This window comes from Oncorhynchus mykiss, chromosome 2, assembly GCF_013265735.2.
Source record: "Oncorhynchus mykiss isolate Arlee chromosome 2, USDA_OmykA_1.1, whole genome shotgun sequence".
Classification (NCBI taxonomy): Eukaryota; Metazoa; Chordata; class Actinopteri; order Salmoniformes; family Salmonidae; genus Oncorhynchus; species Oncorhynchus mykiss.
In genome coordinates, this window is record NC_048566.1 from 11,744,059 (window position 1) to 11,764,058 (window position 20,000).

Below are 20,000 nucleotides of genomic sequence, written 5' to 3' on the forward strand. Positions count from 1 at the left end.
GACGGTATCCTTATGTAATACATGTATCACTAGCCACTTTAACTATGCCACTTTGTTTACATACTCATCTCATATGTACATACTGTACTCGATACCATCTACTGTATCTTGCCTATGCTGCTCTGTACCATCACTCATTCATATATCTTTATGTACATATTCTTTATCCCCTTACACTGTGTACAAGACAGTAGTTTTGGAATTGTTAGGTTAGATTACTCGTTGGTTATTACTGCATTGTCGGAACTAGAAGCACAAGCATTTCGCTACACTCGCATTAACATCTGCTAACCATGTGTATGTGACAAATAAAATTTGATTTGATTTAAATTCTGCAACCACCTAAAAGGAAGCGATTCCCAAACCTTCCATAACAAAGCCATCACCTACAGAGAGATGAACCTGGAGAAGAGTCCCCTAAGCAAGCTGGTCCTGGGGCTCTGTTCACAAACACAAACACACCCTACAGAGCCCCAGGACAACAGCACAATTAGACCCAACCAAATCATGAGAAAACAAAAAGATAATTACTTGACACATTGGAAAGAATTAATAAAAAACAGAGCAAACTAGAATGTTTAACGTATGACAGGAAGACAGACAGGTTTAATATATGACAGAAACAGACAGACAGGTTTAACGTGTGACAGAAACAGACAGACAGGTTTAACATGTGACAGAAACAGACAGACAGGTTTAACATGTGACAGGAAGACATACAGACAGGTTTAACATGTGACAGGAAGACAGACAGACAGGTTTAACATGTGACAGGAAGACAGACAGACAGGTTTAACGTGTGACAGGAAGACAGACAGACAGGTTTAACATGTGACAGGAACAGACAGACAGACAGGTTTAACATGTGACAGGAACAGACAGACAGACATGTTTAACATGTGACAGGAAGACAGACAGACAGGTTTAACATGTGACAGGAAGACAGACAGACAGGTTTAACGTGTGACAGGAAGACAGAGAGACAGGTTTAACGTGTGACAGGAACAGACAGACAGACAGGTTTAACATGTGACAGGAACAGACAGACATGTTTAACATGTGACAGGAAGACAGACAGACAGGTTTAACGTATGGCAGGAAGACAGACAGACAGGTTTAACATGTGACAGGAAGACAGACAGACAGGTTTAGCATGTGACAGGAACAGACAGACTGGAATAAACCACTAGTCCCACTAAGCTTTAAGTGCCGGCCGAGAAATACAAGTGTTGTGGTTTCTCTTCTCACAGAGAGGAGCTTCAGAGGAGCCACAGATCTTCAGGGAACGAACCACAAGCAGGAGACAGAAGTCAGCAGATACCAGAACACAGAAACACACGGTTTCTAACCCCCTCTAAGAGAAAACACACGGTTTCTAACCCCCTCTAAGAGAAAAGACACAGTCTCTAACCCCCTCTAAGAGAAAAGACACGGTCTCTAACCCCCTCTAAGAGAAACCCCAGTTATCCCACAACTATCCCAGTCCAGAGAGAGCCAGAAGTGACCTCCAGCCCGCAGGAAGTTGACTAAAGTAGAACCATTCATTGGATGACAGGCAGGCCGACACAGAGATCTCTGACACACGGTCTCTAACCCCCTCTAAGAGAAACCCCAGTATCCCAGTCCAGAGAGAGACAGAAGTGTCCTGTCCTCCAGCCCGCAGGAAGTTGACTAGAGTAGAACCATTCATTGGATGACAGGCAGGCCGACACAGAGATCTCTGACACACGGTCTCTAACCCCCTCTAAGAGAAACCCCAGTATCCCAGTCCAGAGAGAGACAGAAGTGTCCTGTCCTCCAGCCCGCAGGAAGTTAACTAAAGTAGAACCATTCATTGGATGACAGGCAGGCCGACACAGAGATCTCGGACACACAGCTTAATGGCTCATATCTCCCCTTCCTGCACTTCCTGCGAACGCCACTCAACAAACACCAAAAGCAGCTCTTCTAATGATTAGTAATGACATTGGATGTGCCGTTGTCTGTCTTTCTCTGAGAAATCAGCTCACATGTTCTCTGATACGTTACATAATATATCAGCCGGGAGACGGAGAGAAAACCCTGAATATCCATCAAGACTTTCCACACAGAAACATTTACAACAACAAACTGGAGAAATAAAAACCTTCCACCTCAAAGCTCCCGAGGGGCGTAGCGATCTACGACACTGCACTACAGACACCCTGGTTCGATTCCAGGCTGTATCACAACCGGGGCCGTGATTGGGAGTCCCATATTGTGGCGCACAATCGACCCAGCGTCGTCCGGGTTTGACCGGGGTTAGGCCGTCCATTGTAAATAAGAATTAGTTTTTAACTCACTATTTAAATAAAAATAAATACAAAGATGTATCAGTTCTCTGGGGGGTTTGTTCAAAGATGTATCAGTTCTCTGGGGGGTTTGTTCAAAGATGTATCAGTTCTCTGGGGGGTTTGTTCAAAGATGTATCAGTTCTCTGGGGGTTTTGTTCAAAGATGTATCAGTTCTCTGGGGGGTTTGTTCAAAGATGTATCAGTTCTCTGGGGGGTTTGTTCAAAGATGTATCAGTTCTCTGGGGGGTTTGTTCAAAGATGTATCAGTTCTCTCTGGGGGTTTGTTCAAAGATGTATCAGTTCTCTGGGGGGTTTGTTCAAAGATGTATCAGTTCTCTGGGGGGTTTGTTCAAAGATGTATCAGTTCTCTCTGGGGGTTTGTTCAAAGATGTATCAGTTCTCTGGGGGGTTTGTTCAAAGATGTATCAGTTCTCTGGGGGGTTTGTTCAAAGATGTATCAGTTCTCTGGGGGGTTTGTTCAAAGATGTATCAGTTCTCTCTGGGGGTTTGTTCAAAGATGTATCAGTTCTCTGGGGGGTTTGTTCAAAGATGTATCAGTTCTCTGGGGGGTTTGTTCAAAGATGTATCAGTTCTCTCTGGGGGTTTGTTCAAAGATGTATCAGTTCTCTGGGGGTTTGTTCAAAGATGTATCAGTTCTCTGGGGGGTTTGTTCAAAGATGTATCAGTTCTCTCTGGGGGTTTGTTCAAAGATGTATCAGTTCTCTCTGGGGGTTTGTTCAAAGATGTATCAGTACTCTGGGGGGTTTGTTCAAAGATGTATCAGTTCTCTGGGGGTTTGTTGAAAGATGTATCAGTTCTCTGGGGGTTTGTTGAAAGATGTATCAGTTCTCTGGGGGTTTGTTGAAAGATGTATCAGTTCTCTGGGGGTTTGTTCAAAGATGTATCAGTTCTCTGGGGGTTTGTTCAAAGATGTATCAGTTCTCTGGGGGGTTTGTTCAAAGATGTATCAGTTCTCTGGGGGTTTGTTCAAAGATGTATCAGTTCTCTGGGGGTTTTGTTCAAAGATGTATCAGTTCTCTGGGGGGTTTGTTCAAAGATGTATCAGTTCTCTGGGGGGTTTGTTCAAAGATGTATCAGTTCTCTGGGGGTTTGTTGAAAGATGTATCAGTTCTCTGGGGGTTTGTTCAAAGATGTATCAGTTCTCTGGGGGGGTTTGTTCAAAGATGTATCAGTTCTCTGGGGGTTTGTTCAAAGATGTATCAGTTCTCTGGGGGTTTGTTCAAAGATGTATCAGTTCTCTGGGGGTTTGTTCAAAGATGTATCAGTTCTCTGGGGGGGTTTGTTCAAAGATGTATCAGTTCTCTGGGGGTTTGTTCAAAGATGTATCAGTTATCTGGGGGTTTGTTCAAAGATGTATCAGTTATCTGGGGGTTTGTTCAAAGCTGTATCAGTTCTCTGGGGGTTTGTTCAAAGATGTATCAGTTCTCTGGGGGTTTGTTCAAAGATGTATCAGTTCTCTGGGGGGTTTGTTCAAAGCTGTATCAGTTCTCTGGGGTTTTGTTCAAAGATGTATCAGTTCTCTGGGGGGTTTGTTCAAAGATGTATCAGTTCTCTGGGGGGTTTGTTTTTGTTCAAAGATGTATCAGTTCTCTGGGGGTTTGTTCAAAGATGTATCAGTTCTCTGGGGGTTTGTTCAAAGATGTATCAGTTCTCTGGGGGTTTGTTCAAAGATGTATCAGTTCTCTGGGGGTTTGTTCAAAGATGTATCAGTTCTCTGGGGGTTTGTTCAAAGATGTATCAGTTCTCTGGGGGTTTGTTCAAAGATGTATCAGTTCTCTGGGGGGTTTGTTCAAAGATGTATCAGTTCTCTGGGGGTTTGTTCAAAGATGTATCAGTTCTCTGGGGGGTTTGTTCAAAGATGTATCAGTTCTCTGGGGGTTTGTTCAAAGATGTATCAGTTCTCTGGGGGTTTGTTCAAAGATGTATCAGTTCTCTGGGGGGTTTGTTCAAAGATGTATCAGTTCTCTGGGGGTTTTGTTCTGACTTCTCCTCACATTAACGTCTAAAATCATTCTGAACACCAGAAACATATTCAAGATTATTCCAGATATCGTCTGTTGGACCTGAGACACACTCTCCTCTGATTCAAACCATAAATTCAGAAATTAACTTTTAATAAAAACGAATGTTTGATTTACTCCACTAAGAACAGTCCCATTTTTAAAACAATTTAGTGGAGCATTAATGGTGAGTGTCACAGTGATGTGATGTATCTCTGCTGGGGAACCAGAGCCAGGTGTTTCATTTACTGACTGACAAATCCTCTGTTTACTCTGGCTACACTCTGCCTCCCTCCTCCCTTCCCTCCTCCATCTAACCCTGCCCTCCTCCCCGTCCCTTCCCTCCTCCCCTCCTCCCTTTACCCTTCCCTCCTTCCTCTACCCTTCCCTACTCCTCCCTCTACCCTTCCCTCCACCCTCTACCCTTCCCTCCTCCCTCTACCCTTCCCTCCTCCCTCTACCCTTCCCTCCTGCCTCTACCCTTCCCTCCTGCCTCTACCCTTCCCTCCTGCCTCTACCCTTCCCTCCTCAATCTAACCCTCCCCTCCTCCCTCTACCCTTCCCTCCTCAATCTAACCCTTTTCTCCTCCCTCTACCCTTCCCTCCTCAATCTAACCCTCCCCTCCTCCCTCTACCCTTCCCTCCTCAATCTAACCCTTCCCTCCTCTATCTAACCCTTCCCTCCTCCATCTAACTCTTCCCTCCTCCATCTAACCCTTCCCTCCTCCATCTAACCCTTCCCTCCTCCCTCTACCCTTCCCTCCTCACTCTACCCTTCCCTCCTCAATCTAACCCTCCCCTCCCCCCTCTACCCTTCCCTCCTCAATCTAACCCTCCCCTCCTCCCTCTACCCTTCCCTCCACCCTTCCCTCCTCAATCTAACCCTCCCCTCCTCCCTCTACCCTTCCCTCCTCAATCTAACCCTTCCCTCCTCCATCTAACCCTTCCCTCCTCCATCTAACCCTTCCCTCCTCCATCTTACCCTCCCCTCCTGCCTCTACCCTTCCCTCCTGCCTCTACCCTTCCCTCCTCCCTCTACCCTTCCCTCCTCCCTCTATCCTTCCCTCCTGCCTCTACCCTTCCCTCCTGCCTCTACCCTTCCCTCCTGCCTCTACCCTTCCCTCCTCCCTCTACCCTTCCCTCCTCCCTCTACCCTTCCCTCCTCAATCTAACCCTCCCCTCCTCCCTCTACCCTTCCCTCCTCAATCTAACCCTCCCCTCCTCCCTCTACCCTTCCCTCCTCAATCTAACCCTTCCCTCCTCCCTCTACCCTTCCCTCCTCAATCTAACCCTCCCCTCCTCCCTCTACCCTTCCCTCCTCAATCTAACCCTTCCCTCCTCCCTCTACCCTTCCCTTCTCCCCTCCTCCCTCTACCCTTCCCTCCTCCCTCTACCCTTCCCTCCTCCCCTCCTCCCTCTACCCTTCCCTCCTCCCTCTACCCTTCCCTCCTCCATCTAACCCTTCCGTCCTCCCCTCCTCCATCTACCCTTTCCTCCTCCCTCCTTCTTCCTCCCTTCTCTCCTTCCTCAACCCTTCCCTCCTTCCTCAACCCTTCCTTCCTTCCTCGACCCTTCCCTGTTTGCTCTATCCATACAGAGAGAGAGATATAGGGCCTGTTTCCTCCATCTATACAGAGAGAGATATAGGGGCCTGTTTCCTCCATCTATACAGAGAGAGATATAGGGGCCTGTTTCCTCCATCAATACAGAGAGAGAGATATAGGGGCCTGTTTCCTCCATCCACACAGAGAGAGAGATATAGGGGCCTGTTTCCTCCATCCACACAGAGAGAGGGATATAGGGCCTGTTTCCTCCATCCACACAGAGAGAGAGATATAGGGGCCTGTTTCCTCCATCCACACAGAGAGAGGGATATAGGGCCTGTTTCCTCCATCCATACAGAGAGAGAGATATAGGGGCCTGTTTCCTCCATCCACACAGAGAGAGGGATATAGGGCCTGTTTCCTCCATCCACACAGAGAGAGGGATATAGGGCCTGTTTCCTCCATCCACACAGAGAGAGGGATATAGGGGCCTGTTTCTTCCATCCACACAGAGAGAGAGATATAGGGCCTGTTTCTCTCTCCTCAGGAATGACCTACTGAGTTACATGTCTAAACAATGACATGTTATTTACCTCAGCTGCTGAGCATTACAGCGTATCACATGACCTACTGAGCATTACAGCGTATCACATGACCTACTGAGCATTACAGCGTATCACATGACCTACTGAGCATTACAGCGTATCACATGACCTACTGAGCATTACAGCGTATCACATGACCTACTGAGCATTACAGCGTATCACATGACCTACTGAGCATTACAGCGTATCACATGACCTATTGAGCATTACAGCGTATCACATGACCTCCTGAGCATTACAGCGTATCACATGACCTACTGAGCATTACAGCGTATCACATGACCTACTGAGCATTACAGCGTATCACATGACCTACTGAGCATTACAGCGTATCACATGACCTACTGAGCATTACAGCGTATCACATGACCTCCTGAGCATTACAGAGTATCACATGACCTACTGAGCATTACAGCGTATCACATGACCTACTGAGCATTACAGCGTATCACATGACCTCCCCAATCAGAGACGTCTAAGTTAGATGCTCAAGAGAGTCATTGTTGTTGTTTATTGGTGGGAAGAAGCACAGCACTCTTGAAACAACTGTTTGTCTGTGTGTGTTTGTTTATAACTCTGGTTAAAGGGGAGAGCTGGCAGTGTCGATCACGAAGCCCACCGGGCTGTGTGTCTGGTTAAAGGGGAGAGCTGGCAGTGTCGATCACGAAGCCCACCGGGCTGTGTGTCTGGTTAAAGGGGAGAGCTGGCAGTGTCGATCACGAAGCCCACCGGGCTGTGTGTCTGGTTAAAGGGGAGAGCTGGCAGTGTCGATCACGAAGCCCACCGGGCTGTGTGTCTGGTTAAAGGGGAGAGCTGGCAGTGTCGATCACGAAGCCCACCGGGCTGTGTGTCTGTTAAAGGGGAGAGCGCTGGCAGTGTCGATCACGAAGCCCACCGGGCTGTGTGTCTGTTAAAGGGGAGAGCTGACAGTGTCGATCAAGAAGCCCACCGGGCTGTGTGTCTGTTAAAGGGGAGAGCTGACAGTGTCGATCAAGAAGCCCACCGGGCTGTGTGTCTGTTAAAGGGGAGAGCTGGCAGGGCCGATCACGAAGCCCACCGGGCTGTGTGTCTGTTAAAGGGTAGAGCTGGCAGTGTCGATCACGAAGCCCACCGGGCTGTGTGTCTGGTTAAAGGGGAGAGCTGGCAGTGTCGATCACGAAGCCCACCGGGCTGTGTGTCTGGTTAAAGGGGAGAGCTGGCAGTGTCGATCACGAAGCCCACCGGGCTGTGTGTCTGTTAAAGGGGAGAGCGCTGACAGGGCCGATCACGAAGCCCACCGGGATTCAACTGGAATGAAAAGAGATTCATGGAGATGTTTTGTAAAACTCTGGTTCAATAACAGTCACTCAACTGGCAAGAAAAATAGTAAATACATGTTTGGGTTTTTTAAAAGATAAAAGGGAGTTGTTGATTCGTCTCTCTCTCTCTGTGTTTAAACTCTGACGACCAATAGATGGTCTGTCTGGTTTAACCCTGGGGAACACAGCGTTCTGACAGGGAGCATCACACCGTGTGGTCTGTCTGGTTTAACCCTGGGGAACACAGCGTTCTGACAGGGAGACAGACAGACAGGAAGACAGACATGCAGACAGACAAGCAGACAGACAGACATGCAGACAGACAAGCAGACAGACAGACATGCAGACAGACATGCAGACAGACAGACAGGGAGACAGACAGGGAGACAGACAGGGAGACAGACATGCAGCCAGACAGACAGACAGACATGCAGACAGACGTGCAGAAAGGCATGCAGACAGACAGGCAGGCAAACAGGCACACAGGCCTCAGTTCCTCTCAGTCATGTAAACAGGGGAACTTGGTACAGGAATAGAGAGAAATGAGGCAAGTTTGAGGCAAGTGGGCTCCTAGTCTCTCCCCAGAGCCACATATCCAGTCTGCTACTGGGTAAATATACTGCAAAACCACAGCTTCATTTACTACAGGGCTCCGATACTACAGGGCTCCGACACTACAGGGCTCCGATACTACAGGGCTCCGATACTACAGGGCTTCGACACTACAGGGCTCCGACACTACAGGGCTCCGATACTACAGGGCTCCGATACTACAGGGCTTCGACACTACAGGGCTAAGACACTACAGGACTCCGACACTACAGGGCTCCGATACTACAGGGCTCCGACACTACAGGGCTCCGATACTACAGGACTCCGACACTACAGGGCTCCAATACTACAGGGCTCCGACACTACAGGGCTCCAACACTGCAGGGCTCCGATACTACAGGGCTCCGACACTACAGGGCTCCAATACTACAGGGCTCCGATACTACAGGGCTCCGATACTACAGGGCTCCGACACTACAGGGCTCTGATACTACAGGGCTCCAACACTACAGGGCTCTGATACTACAGGGCTCCAATACTACAGGGCTCTGTTACTACAGGGCTCCGATACTACAGGGCTCCAACACTACAGGGCTCTGATACTACAGGGCTCCAATACTACAGGGCTCTGATACTACAGGTCTCCGACACTACAGGGCTCCGACACTACAGGGCTCTGATACTACAGGTCTCCGACACTACAGGGCTTTAATACTGGGGGCTCCGATACTACAGGGCTCCGACACTACAGGGCTCCGATACTACAGGGCTCCGATACTACAGGGCTCCGATACTACAGGGCTCCGATACTACAGGGCTCCGATACTAAAGGGCTCCGACACTACAGGGCTCCGATACTACAGGGCTCCGACACTACAGGGCTCCGACACTACAGGGCTCCAATACTACAGGGCTCCGATACTACAGGGCTCCGATACTACAGGGCTCCGATACTACAGGGCTCCGACACTACAGGGCTCCGATACTACAGGGCTCCGACACTACAGGGCTCCGACACTACAGGGCTCTGATACTACAGGGCTCCAACACTACAGGGCTCCGACACTACAGGGCTCCGATACTACAGGGCTCCAATACTACAGGGCTCCGACACTACAGGGCTCCGATACTACAGGGCTCCGATACTACAGGGCTCCAATACTACAGGGCTCCGACACTACAGGGCTCCGATACTACAGGGCTCCAAAACTACAGGGCTCCAAAACTACAGGGCTCCGATATTGTGGCTCCAAGCTGCATGCCAGGATTTTCATTAGTGACACGCAGGCAGGGGAAGGATTGGTTTGGAGACTGGAGAGGGAGATCCCCGATCAAACCAACACCATCCACAATGAGGTCTATCTGGTCTGGGTCCAGTTCAATGACACTCATTACTCAACTCACAGTTATGGGTCTTCCCCTTTCTCTCCCTCCTCCCGTCCCCCTCTCTCTCCCTCCTCCCGTCCCCCTCTCTCTCTCTCCATCCGTCCCTCCCTCTCTCTCTCTCCATCCTTCCGTCCCTTTCTTTCTCCCTCCCTCCCTCCCTCCCTCCCTCTCCTCCCTCTCTCCCTCCCCTCCCTCTCTCTCTCCCTCCCTCCCTCTCCTCCCTCTCTCTCTCTCTCCCTCCCCTCCCTCTCTCTCTCTCTCTCTCTCTCCCTCCCTCCCTCCCTCCCTCCCTGTCTCCCATGTGTTTATGTCTCTCCCCATCTGACACAGCAACAGTTACAGAAACATCAACAACACGTGGGTGGTTGCCAGGGAGACAGAAACATCAACAACACGTGGGTGGTTGCCAGAGAGACACACAATAACAACATGTTGATGTTACCAGGCTTCATTTAAAATAATGATTATTGTTATCACACACACACACACACAGACGCACGAGCACCCCCCCCCCCCCCCACACACACACACAGACACACGAGCACCCCCCCCACCCACCCCCCCACCCCCCACAGAATATCTCTCTCTCATTCATATAGAGAACATTACAGGCAGGCAGACAATTCCTCCATTCTCTCTCTCTCCTCACGCCATCCCTCCCTCTCTCTCCTCCCTCCATTCCTCCCCCTCTTACCTCCCTCCCTCTCTCTCCTCCCTCCCCCTCTTCCCTCCATTCCTCTGCTCCCTCCCTCTCTCCCCCTCCATTCCTCTGCTCCCTCCCTCTCTCCCCCTCCATTCATCTGCTCCCTCCCTCTCTCCCCCTCCATTCCTCTGCTCCCTCCCTCTCTCTCCCTCCATTCCTCTGCTCCCTCCCTCTCTCTCTCCCCCTCCCTCTCCTCCCTCCTCCCTCTGCTCCTTCCATCCCTCCCTCTCTCTCTCCTCCCTCTGCTCCTTCCATCCCTCCCTCTCTCTCTCCTCCCTCCTCCCTCCCTCTCTCTCTCCTCCCTCCTCCCTCTGCTCCTTCCATCCCTCCCTCTCTCTCTCTCCTCCCTCCTCCCTCCCTCTCTCTCCTCCCTCTGCTCCATATCTCCCTCTCTCTCTCTCCCCCTCCCAAAGGCCCATTGATGTGGTTTCCACACAGCCATGACACAAGCCAGATCACTACAGATCTCTTTTGTCAACAAAATGTGTTTGGTTCAGAATATTCCCCTTCATTCACAGCTTTCCCTCACATGGCAGTGTAGAGGGTTATGTCCCAAAATAGCACCCTATTCCCTGTCCACTGTGGATCCTACGGGCTCTGGTCAAGAGTAGTGCACTTTGTAGTGCACAAGGTGCCATGTGAGACTCATCACCACTTGGGCTGATCTGGGGCCTGTTGTATTAACAGTCGAGTGTTACCGAGGAGACCTGCAACGTGTCACTCAGAAGAACGTTCCGTCATCGTTGCCACGGGAACCTGACAGACCACAATGTGGCGCTCTCACCCCTCCTCCCCACGACAACTCACCCCTCCTCCCCCTGACTCTCACCCCTCCTCCACCCGACTCTCACCCCTCTCCCACCCGACTCTCACCCCTCTCCCATCCGACTCTCACCCCTCTCCCATCCGACTCTCACCCCTCTCCCATCCGACTCTCACCCCTCTCCCATCCGACTCTCACCCCTCTCCCATCCGACTCTCACCCCTCTCCCATCCGACTCTCACCCCTCTCCCATCCGACTCTCACCCCTCTCCCATCCGACTCTCACCCCTCTCCCATCTGACTCTCACCCCTCTCCCATCTGACTCTCACCCCTCTCCCATCTGACTCTCACCCCTCTCCCATCTGACTCTCACCCCTCTCCCATCTGACTCTCACCCCTCTCCCATCTGACTCTCACCCCTCTCCCATCTGACTCTCACCCCTCTCCCATCTGACTCTCACCCCTCTCCCATCTGACTCTCACCCCTCTCCCATCTGACTCTCACCCCTCTCCCATCTGACTCTCACCCCTCCTCCCCCCCTGACTCTCACCCCTCTCCCATCTGACTCTCACCCCTCTCCCATCTGACTCTCACCCCTCCTCCCCCCCTGACTCTCACCCCTCTCCCATCTGACTCACACCCCTCTCCCATCTGACTCTCACCCCTCTCCCATCTGACTCTCACCCCTCTCCCATCCGACTCTCACCCCTCTCCCATCCGACTCTCACCCCTCTCCCATCCGACTCTCACCCCTCTCCCATCTGACTCTCACCCCTCTCCCATCTGACTCTCACCCCTCCTCCCCCCCTGACTCTCACCCCTCTCCCATCTGACTCTCATCCCTCTCCCATCTGACTCTCACCCCTCTCCCACCTGACTCTCACCCCTCTCCCATCTGACTCTCACCCCTCTCCCATCTGACTCTCACCCCTCCTCCCCACGACACTCTCCCGTCTGTCTCTGCCCACGCCTCACCCCGTCTCCCCCATCAGGAGAAAGACTGCTCCCTGGTCTCGTCTCATGGAGACGTTACAGAGCGTGACTTGACGTATGAGACCAGACTCATTTAGAGGGACACTTTAAAATGGATTGTGGTTAGCTGGCTGTGTGTGGTGGAGAGTGGAGAGGAGAGAGGGAGGAGGAATGGAGAGGAGGAGTGGAGGAGAGAGGGAGGAGGAGAGGAGAGAGGGAGGAGTGGAGGGGAGGAGTAGAGGAGAGCGGGAGGAGTGGAGGGGAGAAGTGGATGAGAGAGGGAGGAGTGGAGGAGAAAGGGAGGAGGAGAGGAGAGATGGAGGAGTGGAGGGGAGGAGTGGAGGGGAGAGGGAGGAGGAGAGGAGAGAGGGAGGAGGAAAGGAGAGGAGAGAGGGAGGAGAAGAGGAGTGGAGAGGAGGAGGAGGAGAGGAGAGGAGAGAGGATGAGAGGAGGAGAGGAGAGAGGGAGGAGAGGTGAGTAGTAGAATAGACTCACTGGTAGATGTCCTTGCGCAGCACGGTTCTAGTCAGAGGGTTATCTGCCTGAGGGGCCACGCTGACAGATCCTATCTTCAGCACCAGAGTGTCCTCTCTCTCTCTCCTCAGCTGGGGTTCTGGGAGACACAACACACAGTGGGTATCAGACCCAGACAGTCCATATACACTTCAGTACCAGAGTGTCCTAAGGAGCCCCCCCTGAGGAGCCCCCCTGAGGAGCTCCCCTAAGGAGCCCCACTGAGGAACAACCCCCCCCCCCCCAGGGTTGGAGTTAAAACCTTCAGGAGGGTTTCTCTCCAGGAACAAGGTTGGAGTTAAAACCTCCAGGAGGGTACTCTCTCCAGGAACAAGGTTGGAGTTAAAACCTACAGGAGGGTCTCTCTCCAGGAACAGGGTTGGAGTTAAAACCTACAGGAGGGTCTCTCTCCAGGAACAGGGTTGGAGTTAAAACCTCCAGGAGGGTACTCTCTCCAGGAACAAGGTTGGAGTTAAAACCTCCAGGAGGGTCTCTCTCCAGGAACAGGGTTGGAGTTAAAACCTCCAGGAGGGGATTGTACAGTACAACGTCGATCTTCTCTGGCTCAACATCAGAGGCCGTAGCTAGAAAGCCTCAATAAATCAGTGAACATGGCCTTTAAAAGGTCAGTCCGTGGATCCCCTCCTGTCTTACCTGTCTTACCTGTCAGTCCAGTCTGTCATGTCTTACCTGTCTTACCTGTCTTACCTGTCTGTCCTGTCTTACCTGTCTTACCTGTCTGTCCTGTCTTACCTGTCAGTCCTGTCTTACCTGTCTTACCTGTCTGTCCTGTCTTACCTGTCTTACCTGTCTGTCCTGTCTTACCTGTCTTACCTGTCTGTCCAGTCTGTCCTGTCTGTCCTGTCTTACCTGTCTGTCCTGTCTTACCTGTCTTACCTGTCTGTCCTGTCTTACCTGTGTGTCTGTCCTGTCTGTCCAGTCTGTCCAGTCTGTCCTGTCTTACCTGTGTGTCTGTCCTGTCTGTCCAGTCTTACCTGTGTGTATGTCCTGTCTGTCCAGTCTTACCTGTGTGTCTGTCCTGTCCGTCTGGGTTCCAGGGACAAAACACCCTGATCACCGATGTGTTGACATATAGCAGCGGTAGGCTGCGCGACGTCAGGGCGTGACTTCTCATCGGCTGGCCCGCCGTTTTGCCGAGGTCCCGGTACCGTCGTGGCAGCGAGGCGTGGAACACCCCGGCTACGGTGGCCAGTAGGGGACAGGAGAGGACAAGGTCAAAAGGTTGGGCGGTCAGCAGGATCTCTCTCAGGTAGTGGGGAGACCCGTCAGCCGGGCCCTCCGTCAGCCGCTGGGCCCCGCGAGGATCCGCTCGTTCCAGCCGCGTGGTCAACTTGTGGCGGACGTTTCTGGTGACCGCCTGGGGGAAGGTAGTATTTAATATAAATAAATGATATTACTACTACTACTAGTACTACTACTACTAGTAGTAATAATAATGAATACATAATAATACTAATGAATACATAATTATAATAATATTCATAATAATAGTAATACTAATGAATATATAATACTAATAATGCATAACAATGAATTAATACATAATAACACTAATGAATGAATAATAATACTAATGAATAAATAATAATACTAATGAATAAATAATAATACCAATGCATACATAATAATACTAGTAATACTACTGATACTAACAATAATGAATATACAATAATAAATACATAATAATAATAAGAATAATGAATATATAATAACAATAATAATAATAATAATAATAATAATAATATATAATAATAATAATAACAATAATAATAATAATAATAATAATAATAATAATAACATATAATAATAATAATAATAATAATAATAATAATAATAATATATAATAATAATAATAATAATAATAATAATATATAATAATAATAATACTAATATATAATAATAATAATAATAATAATAATAATAATATATAATAATAATAATAATAATAATAATAATAATATATAATAATAATAATACTAATATATAATAATATATAATAATAATAATACTAATATATAATAATAATAATAATAATAATAATAATAATATATAATAATAATAATAATAATATATAATAATAATATATAATAATAATAATAATAATATATAATAATAATATATAATAATAATAATAATAATAATAATATATAATATAATATATAATAATAATAATACTAATATATAATAATAATAATAATAATAATAATAATAATATATAATAATAATAATACTAATATATAATAATAATAATACTAATATATAATAATATATAATAATAATAATAATAATAATAATAATAATATATAATAATAATAATAATAATAATAATAATAATATATAATAATAATAATACTAATATATAATAATATATAATAATAATAATACTAATATATAATAATAATAATAATAATATATAATAATAATAATAATAATAATAATATATAATATAATATATAATAATAATAATACTAATATATAATAATAATAATAATAATAATAATAATAATATATAATAATAATAATACTAATATATAATAATATATAATAATAATAATAATAATAATAATAATATATAATAATAATAATAATAATAATAATACTAATATATAATAATATATAATAATAATAATACTAATATATAATAATAATAATAATAATATATAATAATAATATATAATAATAATAATAATAATATATAATAATAATATATAATAATAATAATAATAATAATAATATATAATATAATATATAATAATAATAATAATAATATATAATAATAATAATACTAATATATAATAATATATAATAATAATATATAATAATAATAATAATAATATATAATAATAATATATAATAATAATAATATATAATAATAATAATAATAATAATAACATATAATAATAATAATAATAATAATAATAATAATAATATATAATAATAATAATAATAATAATAATAATAATATATAATAATAATAATACTAATATATAATAATAATAATAATAATAATAATAATATATAATAATAATAATAATAATATATAATAATAATATATAATAATAATAATAATAATATATAATAATAATATATAATAATAATAATAATAATATATAATAATAATAATAATAATAATATATAATAATAATATATAATAATAATAATAATAATATATAATAATATATAATAATAATATATAATAATAATAATAATAATAATAATATATAATAATATATAATAATAATAATAATAATAATAATATATAATAATAATAATACTAATATATAATAATAATAATAATAATAATAATAATATAATAATAATAATAATAATATATAATAATAATATATAATAATAATAATAATAATATATAATAATAATATATAATAATAATAATAATAATATATAATAATAATAATAATAATAATATATAATAATAATATATAATAATAATAATAATAATATATAATAATAATAATAATAATATATAATAATAATAATAATAATATATAATAATAATATATAATAATAATAATAATAATATATAATAATAATAATAATAATAATATATAATAATAATATATAATAATAATAATAATATATAATAATAATAATAATAATAATAATATATAATAATAATAATAATAATAATATATAATAATAATATATAATAATAATAATAATAATAATAATATATAATAATAATAATAATAATAATAATAATAATAATAATAATAATAATAATAATAATTAATACATAATAATATCAACAACAACAATAATAACTATTGTAATAATAATTGTAACCTGGGTGTATGTGATGGACAGGAATCCGTGCTGCTGGTGGGAGGAAACCTCCAGGACCTTGGCTGCTGTCTGATTGGTGGGGAGGTGGAGGAGGTGGAGACAACAGGTTCACAGTGGAACACCACATAAACACTAACTGAGACACATTAAACCAACTCTCCAGTCAAAGACCAGAGCTTTAAGGTAACACTTCCTATGAACAGTCTCCTGATACACCAATACCACACTCATAAAGACCCCTACTGGGCCCATAGGGCTCTGGTCTAATGTAGTGCACTACTGGGTCCATAGGGCTCTGGTCTAATGTAGTGCACTACTGGGTCCATAGGTGACTGATCCCAGGCCTGTACTGTATGTGACTGTCTAACAGGCCTGTACTGTATGTGACTGTCTAACAGGCCTGTACTGTATGTGACTGATCCCAGGCCTGTACTGTATGTAACTGATCCCAGGCCTGTACTGTATGTGACTGATCCCAGGCCTGTACTGTATGTGACTGATCCCAGGCCTGTACTGTATGTAACTGATCCCAGGCCTGTACTGTATGTAACTGATCCCAGACCTGTACTGTATGTGACTGATCCCAGACCTGTACTGTATGTAACTGATCCCAGGCCTGTACTGTATGTAACTGATCCCAGGCCTGTACTGTATGTGACTGTCTAACAGGCCTGTACTGTATGTGACTGTCTAACAGGCCTGTACTGTATGTAACTGATCCCAGGCCTGTACTGTATGTGACTGATCCCAGGCCTGTACTGTATGTGACTGATCCCAGGCCTGTACTGTATGTGACTGATCCCAGGCCTGTACTGTATGTTACTGTCTAACAGGCCTGTACTGTATGTGACTGATACCAGACCTGTACTGTATGTGACTGATCCCAGGCCTGTACTGTATGTTACTGTCTAACAGGCCTGTACTGTATGTAACTGTCTAACAGGCCTGTACTGTATGTGACTGATCCCAGGCATGTACTGTATGTAACTGATCCCAGGCCTGTACTGTATGTAACTGATCCCAGACCTGTACTGTATGTGACTGATCCCAGGCCTGTACTGTATGTAACTGATCCCAGGCCTGTACTGTATGTGACTGATCCCAGGCCTGTACTGTATGTAACTGATCCCAGGCCTGTACTGTATGTAACTGATCCCAGGCCTGTACTGTATGTAACTGATCCCAGGCCTGTACTGTATGTAACTGATCCCAGACCTGTACTGTATGTGACTGTCTAACAGGCCTGTACTGTATGCAACTGATCCCAGGCCTGTACTGTATGCAACTGATCCCAGGCCTGTACTGTATGTAACTGATCCCAGGCCTGTACTGCATGTGACTGTCTAACAGGCCTGTACTGTATGCAACTGATCCCAGGCCTGTACTCAGTTAGCCACGCTGAAGCTAAAAATGCATCAATATATCTGTCTGGTCTCTAAATGAAACCAGTTTAACTCCGTAGAGGATACCAGGCGTCTTCTGGAGGGCCGTACCTCTTAACAACAAGGAAGTAAATTAAGTTAAGTTAAAGTTAAACAATATCTCTGATTTACACGCAACATCTATCTACTGTTAACAATCTTAACGGTTGATTTGCACAAATTCATTACCGACAAAAATATTTCAATTTTACAATACAAGTGAAAGAAAATGCCGTTGAATTACGAGGAGGGCGATTGGTTAAAGAGATAAGAAGCAATGCCAAGAAAAAGTAGAGCTCTTTTCCACATCAATCACAAGAGTTTGGGCTTTCATCAACCTTTCATCAACCTTTCATCAACCTTTCATCAACAGGGAGAACAAGTTGAATACCTCACGGCCATTGTGTTGGCCTTCGTACTTATCGTTTGAACAACAGGTTGAATTTAAAACCAATCTATGGAGGAGAGATTTGACCTCTAACCCTCAGAACCAGGATGTAACTGGAGTTATTACTTCCTGTACAGGTGATGATTCACATCGCCCTCCAAAAGCCAAATCTGAGGTCGATTTAGTCCACTCGGAAGTCCTGGCTTCTGGGATGGCACTAAACTGAAGCATGATGGGAGTTAAACGGGATAGTTGGTTAAAAACCCCCACTGTGACCAAGGTTGATGAGAACTCAGAGAGCTAAAGAGGAAACGGTCTGTGTTCTTACAGGCGGAACGAAGCCAGAGAGGTGGCTGAAGGAGTCCTGTTTGCTGACGGGTCGAACCAACACCGTACGTCTGTTCAGCTTATCAGTACAAGACAGGACAACCCCTCCACAGCGGCCCACTGCAAGACCAGACCCCTCCTCTGGACTGGAGGGGGGGATCAGAGAGGGGGGAGATGGAAACAGATGAGGAGGGGGGGACAAGAGAGAGAAAGGAGGAGAGATGGAGGGGAGGGAGGGGACAGAAGTCAAGAAATACAAATCAATAAGACTGGATTAAAAAGAGATGTGACGATCAGATTTTTTTTCTTCTGCAAAACAAAATAAGAGAAGAACCGAACAAATCAAATTAGTTTTCTGTCCTTTAGCTTGAAGCATCAGGATCGTTGAGGGATGGCCTTATGCTGACACACTTCCTGCCGGGCGGCTGACACACTTCCTGCCGGGCCGGCGGGCAGGTAACAGAACACCGAGATAGAAACGTGTTTCTATGTATAAGAAGGGATCGTCATCGTGGACAACTTTAATCAGTACATTTCTGTCTGAAACATTTAGGAACGTGTCACCCTTCCTGAAACACAGCCCCGTTGTTGATGTGTATATTTAGTCAGAGACCCTCTGGGCAGCAGGCGACAGCACAAAGCCATCTCTCCAACCACTGTGACATCATCACCCCGGGACAGGAGGACTGGGGGCCCCGTGTCACAGAAACACTGATTCCATTTGATTAGAGCCACGGAATCACAGTTTCAACCTGATTCCATTAGATGATTATAGCAGATCAGAGCAACTGGATAATGGGGGAGGGGGTCGGGGGGGGGCACACACACAACACCAACCTCTTACTGTCATCATATCTCTTCATAGACAGACAACTGGTCACCTCATTCTGGGCCTTCAAGGACCGTTTTGCATCTGTCAAATAGGTGTCAGTATACATGATGTTGTTTAAACTGTGTGTCTCTGTGTCTCTGTGTCCCCCCCCCCCCCCCCCCCCCATCGTCTCTCCAGTGGTCAGAGTAGATATGTCATTGGCCTAGCTAGGTTAAGAGAAGGGCAGATATATCTGGGCGGGTCGGGTCGGTCAACGGGAGCAGAGCGGCAGGCTGCTCTAGACGAAGGCCTCACCACAGACGTGTCCTTGGACTGTAGGACGACTCCTTCATGACGGACCCAGCAGCCCTCACCAGGCCTGGAACACATGGTATCACACTGTACCTAATATAACGACCCAGCAGCCCTCACCAGGCCTGGAACACATAGTATCACACTGTACCTAATATAACGACCCAGCAGCCCTCACCAGGCCTGGAACACATAGTATCACACTGTACCTAATATAACGACCCAGCAGCCCTCACCAGGCCTGG

At 45.1% G+C, this 20,000-nt stretch overlaps 1 protein-coding gene across 6 annotated transcripts in view; it reads right to left on the reverse strand.

Annotated features, from left to right (window-relative positions):
- The window catches only part of LOC110513475 (vacuolar protein sorting-associated protein 13B), an 818,772-nt gene that overhangs the window by 272,120 nt on the left and 526,652 nt on the right, over positions 1-20,000 (reverse strand). For 5 of the 6 annotated variants that reach the window (XM_036938036.1, XM_036938043.1, XM_036938038.1 and 2 more), the window contains exons 28-31: positions 18,634-18,778; positions 16,497-16,565; positions 13,698-14,049; positions 12,654-12,771 (exon numbers count right to left, since the gene is read on the reverse strand). In XM_036938036.1, the coding sequence (XP_036793931.1) occupies positions 12,654-12,771; positions 13,698-14,049; positions 16,497-16,565; positions 18,634-18,778 (684 nt within the window). Of the gene's footprint in view, positions 1-12,653; positions 12,772-13,697; positions 14,050-16,496; positions 16,566-18,633; positions 18,779-19,758; positions 19,823-20,000 lie in introns of all 6 variants that reach the window. The other variant, XM_036938048.1, reaches the window with a different exon arrangement.